Here is a 5,113-nt window from a genome sequence, read left to right on the forward strand (position 1 = left end):
GGCAGTGGCGGGCTGCACAGGCTCCCCGGAAGAGGGGTGGGGATAGTGACCTGTGCTCGCACACAGGCCCCTTGGTGGCGGCAGCAGCAGCCTTAGCGTCTCCCGCCCGTCTCTGGTTTCCGAGCTTTTAGCCGCGGCTCGCGCCCGTTTCTGGAGTTCCTTTAGGCAGCGCTCTTAAAACCCCTCTCCTCGCGCACCAGGAAACACAGAGGCAAGAAAAAGTCTCTTGCCTCCTCAGCAGGGGCAGCCTTTTCCCCGGACTCCCTCCCGGCTAGCCGTGGCGCACTAACCCCTTCGGGCTATGTTCAAACCGCCAACCCCAGTCCTCTCCCTTCCGTGGCGCACTAACCCCTTCGGGCTATGTTCAAACCGCCAACCCCAGTCCTCTCCCTGAGCTCCGACCGAAAACTTTTTTTTTTTTTTTGCGGTACGCAGGCCTTTCACTGTTGTGGCCTCTCCCGTTGCGGAGCACAGGCTCCGGACGCGCAGGCTCAGCGGCCATGGCTCATGGGCCCAGCCGCTCTGCCGCATGTGGGATCTTCCCGGACCGGGGCACGAACCTGTGTCCCCTGCATCGGCAGGCGGACTCTCAACCACTGCGCCACCAGGGAAACCCTACTTTTACTTTTTGAGACATTACTGTCATAAGAGAAATAATAATATTTTAGTAAATCATTTATAGTAGAAGTGTTTGGTTTTTATTTTACTTTCTCTTTTTCATTTTTGATATATCTGTTCTCTTTCCTCACTCAGATTTCTCCGCTATAGATTTTCAATAGTTATAGAAAACAATGAGCAGCACAGAAGAATGCATGTGGTACTCGAGGTGTTAATTATTAAACCCAAAGCAGTAATTAGAATAATATTTTTTCTGTGAAGCATAAGTGATCAGTGCCTCATTTCCTGTTTCCTTTGAGCTTAGTGTTGACATCTTTGTCTAAATGACTATTCTTATCAACTGTAGAATAAATAGATTTTTATAGATAAAGATCATTTGACTTATTTGAGTAAAAGGTTATATATAATATATATGTATTAAGAATATGTGAAGGCTCTAAAATTTTCAGATAGGAACATGGACATCTTTCAAGGACCTTTTATGTAAATAGTTGATGGAAAAAAATGATGTGTAATTATGCATCTAGGTTTTTATATATCTGTATATATCGGAATAGAAAGAGCAATCTTCAAATAAAATGATCTGTTCATTTATCCATTCAACAGTCATTTTTGAAGCACCTAGTAAGTACCAGAAATTGTGCTATGTGTTCTGGAAACAAAGACATGGTATTTGGTCATTAGAAATTTATAGACTGGTAGGGAAATTGACAAGCATTTTTATCATTTATATAGCAAACTAAATTTTAAAAATCTAAGAAATAAAATAAAAAATATGTGCTGGGAAATACTTTGAGCTTTGTGATAGCCACCTTTACTGTAAGAACAAAATTGCTCTTCTTCTAATGATTAGTTATTAAATGATGACTTTGTGTGCTTAATTTTTCATTTTCAAAGAATCTTCCTAACATTTGTAATTAGCCCCTCTGCTCAACCAGCTGGTATGCATTTTCCTAAGATTTTCAGCAGTTTCTGTTAAAGTGCATGACATCTGCAACATAGGAGAGTGAATTAGAGTACCAGAAGTGAGGGTTTAGAACTGGGATATAATGCTAACAGCGTGTGCTGATTCTCACCACAACTTTGGAGACAAGGTGGATAAAACACTAAATACTCCTTGGGAGTATACATTGTTTTACCTCTCTGTTTTACCTGTCTGAAAGGGGTAGTGCAGAACATTCTATCCTAAGTGCTTGGAATAGCATCAACAGCAAATAGAAAAGCTTACTTAAGGCATCTCTGTCTCACAGAGAACACCACCACTCTTCAATTACAAATTGTTCGAAATAAAGGACTACTTGGAGACATAGCCATTCAGTTGGTAGCTAAACCCAATTTCTTACTGCACGTCAGTAATCAAGCCACTGAGAATGAAGATTATGTGCTACAAGAAACAATGATAATAATGAAAGAAAACATAAAAGAAACTTATGTCAATGTTGCCATTTTGCCGGTGAGTCTAAGGCTGCAATGAATGTGATGTAAAATAAAGGAAAATACTCTTGAAGGTAAAATCTTTAAAAAGGGTGCCTTTTAAATATAAAGATACAAGTACTCTAATGCTCCCACCCACCCTAATATTTAATAATGAATGACTATTTAATAACTGAAAGATAAAATAATAAGTGTATTAATTGTTTATATTTATTTGTGAACTGGAATATTGTTTGAATGAACTTTGAAGCATTGAACCTGGATTGATTATGTGTCTGGTTGGATCCTCTATTCTGTTGCTTTGTTAGTTGTTTCCAACTAATGATTGAATGAATAAAATACCCAAGTCAATCTGGTTATTTTTATTATTGCTTTTACAGGACAGTGTTTTCATTCCATGTTACAATCACTTGAATTAAGATTAGTCTTCAGATGGGGTTTAGATCTGGTTATAGTGCTCTCACTCTCTCTCCTTCATCTAAAGACAATGTGTATATACGTCTGTAGTGATGCCCAATAAACTGAAATTTGTTAATAGTATTATCACTAATATGTAATTAAATATTGTATTTATATATTATAGTCCTACATATAATATTAATTATTATCATATCCTATTAAATGAATATAATATCGTATAATAACATTAGTGTTATTAATAGTGGTATTAGTGGTATTAGGTAATAGTGGCTTCTGGAGAGGACATTCTGGAAAGATGTAAGGGATGGGACAGAGCGGAGGTTTCCTTTCCTTTTCTCTAGGTATTCTTTCTATCTTTTGAAATTTTTTATTACCTATTGAAAAATAAGGTAACAATTTTTAAAAAGTTAATTAAAATATAGGATTATAATTAGATTTACACGTCCAGAGCTTTCACTTTTTAAGATGTATGTAGCATTTACCAGTTTCTCCTAAATTGAGGGGATGTTATATATGTAAAACATATTCAGTAGAATGTGGTCAAAATTGTAGGATAGATACTTTAAAAAAATTATTTTACTTGCTCATGAGTATGTGGCTTCCATTGAAACATCACCAATAAGCTTGAATATCCCCTAAGATTCTGAAGTTGTCAGTGGGGATGTACTAAAATATAAAAAGGAATCTTTTTTTATATGTGTGGTAGAGCTGCCCATGCCTGTGGACAGTCATTCTTTACTGAAAAATATTGTATTTCCAATGCAAATCAAATATATTTAAAAAAATAAAACACCATCTCTCTCCCCTCCCCCTGTTCCTTACCCCCAGGATGATGCCCCTGAGCTGGAGGAAGGGTTTATTGTCAACATCACTGAGGTGTACCTGGTGAACTCTGACTTCTCTGCAGGACAGCCAAGTGTGCGGAGGCCTGGGATGGAAATAGTTGAGATAATGATTGAAGAAAATGATGATCCCAGAGGAATTTTTAAGTTTCATGTTACCAGAGTGAGAGGAACTTTCACATATTTATAGTAATAACAAAAGCTTGTACTTGCTGATTTGGCCAGTATCATATATTTTCTGAAAAATAATTGACTTTTCTTGTAGGTATTTATAAATATCTATCTTGAAGTTTTTCTTATAGACTAATTCTTAGTTCTCTTTGAGCCAGAACAAAGGATTAAGCAAGTTTATTTACATTACATTTAAATGTAAGAGTTCTGAAGACCGAATATGCATACTTATAGTCAACTATCAATTTGTACTTTGAAGAGTGAAGTATAAGAACTAATAGTAGAAATAATAAGTTTAGAAAGTGATGACTTACATGAGTTACTTTTGTCTTGCATTTTAACTTATATTCTTTATTTAAAGGATGTTGGTGGAGTTATTACTGCCTATGAGGTACCTCCACCCCTGAACATTCTTCAAGTTGCTGTAGTCCGGCTGGCTGGAAGCTTTGGGGCAGTAAATGTTTATTGGAAAGCAACACTGGACAGTGCTGGCCTGGAAGACTTTAAGCCATCTCACGGGATTCTTGAATTTGCAGATAGACAAGTATGCTAGTTATAGACATATTAAACATTGTTTGGTTGTACTTGAAACATTTTATAGGCATCCACCAAATGAATGTGCAGTAGTGATTGCTGAATGTATTAAATTCTAAATTTGCATGTCAAGCCAACAGAGGTATCGTTAGTTAATGTATAATTTTTAATGGACATGGGAAGAGAATATAAATAGGCAAGAATCTTACCCTCTCTGAAATTCCCCACCTTACTCTATTTTAAATAGAAGTTATAAAATGATAATAACTGGCTTGGAAGTGCCTAAGAATGTATAAAATACTGACTGATGAACTAGACTATTCCTATGAACTTTAGGTTCTTATATTCTATTTGTTTCTTAATGATTATAAATATAAATTTTTTTTAGGATTTGCAGTAGAAGTGTATGCATTTATTACTAAAGACATTTATTATTATGTACATTTATTATTACCCAAAGATTTTTTTACAATTAAAAAACACTAAAATGATAGAAAAGGAACAAAGTAGTTAAAACTGGAAAAAATTGAAAAGCAGTATTCTAGATTTGGGCCAACCAATCTTAAAAATTACAAAATATTCCTTAAGAATTGTAAGCTTGTGAACTGGGCATTTTGCAATATGTAAGAATAAGGTGTTTTGATAAATTTTTAAATCATTAAGTGGAAAAAGCATGTGAACAACCATGGAAATGTTAGTAACTTCAAATAGCAGTATCTGTTTACGTGCGGTCTGATTTTGCCTGCACAGATTTGCACAGTGTGCATCAACTTATTAGTTGACGTTAGGGGGATAGTAAATACTGCTAAAAGATAAGCATACAGATCTAGATTTTCCTACACATAAAGGTCTATTGTTAATATTTGAAATCATGAGATTTTAACAAATTTAAGACTTTAAAATATTTCTTACTAAAAGGAGGGGAAATGCAGATTTTCATGTTAAAAGTAGAAACAAATAAATTGATTTTTCATTGAAGTAACTTTCCAACTCTATATTATCAGGACTTTATTCTTTTCATGAAGTTAAAGTCCCGTCACTTAGCAGCACCCTTAGGATCATCATCATTCTTAAATTTAACATCCTGTAGGGAA

The 5,113-nt window shown here is 35.4% G+C and overlaps 1 protein-coding gene across 1 annotated transcript in view; it reads left to right on the plus strand.

The window, feature by feature from the left end:
- ADGRV1 (adhesion G protein-coupled receptor V1) overlaps positions 1-5,113 on the plus strand; it is a gene marked incomplete at its 3' end in the record, with an annotated part of 235,235 nt that overhangs the window by 169,550 nt on the left and 60,572 nt on the right. The window contains exons 56-58 of the mRNA XM_007467398.1: positions 1,869-2,071; positions 3,301-3,477; positions 3,847-4,029. Coding sequence (XP_007467460.1) covers positions 1,869-2,071; positions 3,301-3,477; positions 3,847-4,029 — 563 coding nt within the window. The remainder of the gene's footprint in view (positions 1-1,868; positions 2,072-3,300; positions 3,478-3,846; positions 4,030-5,113) is intronic.

Source organism: Lipotes vexillifer, unplaced genomic scaffold (assembly GCF_000442215.2).
Source record: "Lipotes vexillifer unplaced genomic scaffold, Lipotes_vexillifer_v1.1 scaffold1111, whole genome shotgun sequence".
Lineage (NCBI taxonomy): Eukaryota > Metazoa > Chordata > Mammalia > Artiodactyla > Lipotidae > Lipotes > Lipotes vexillifer.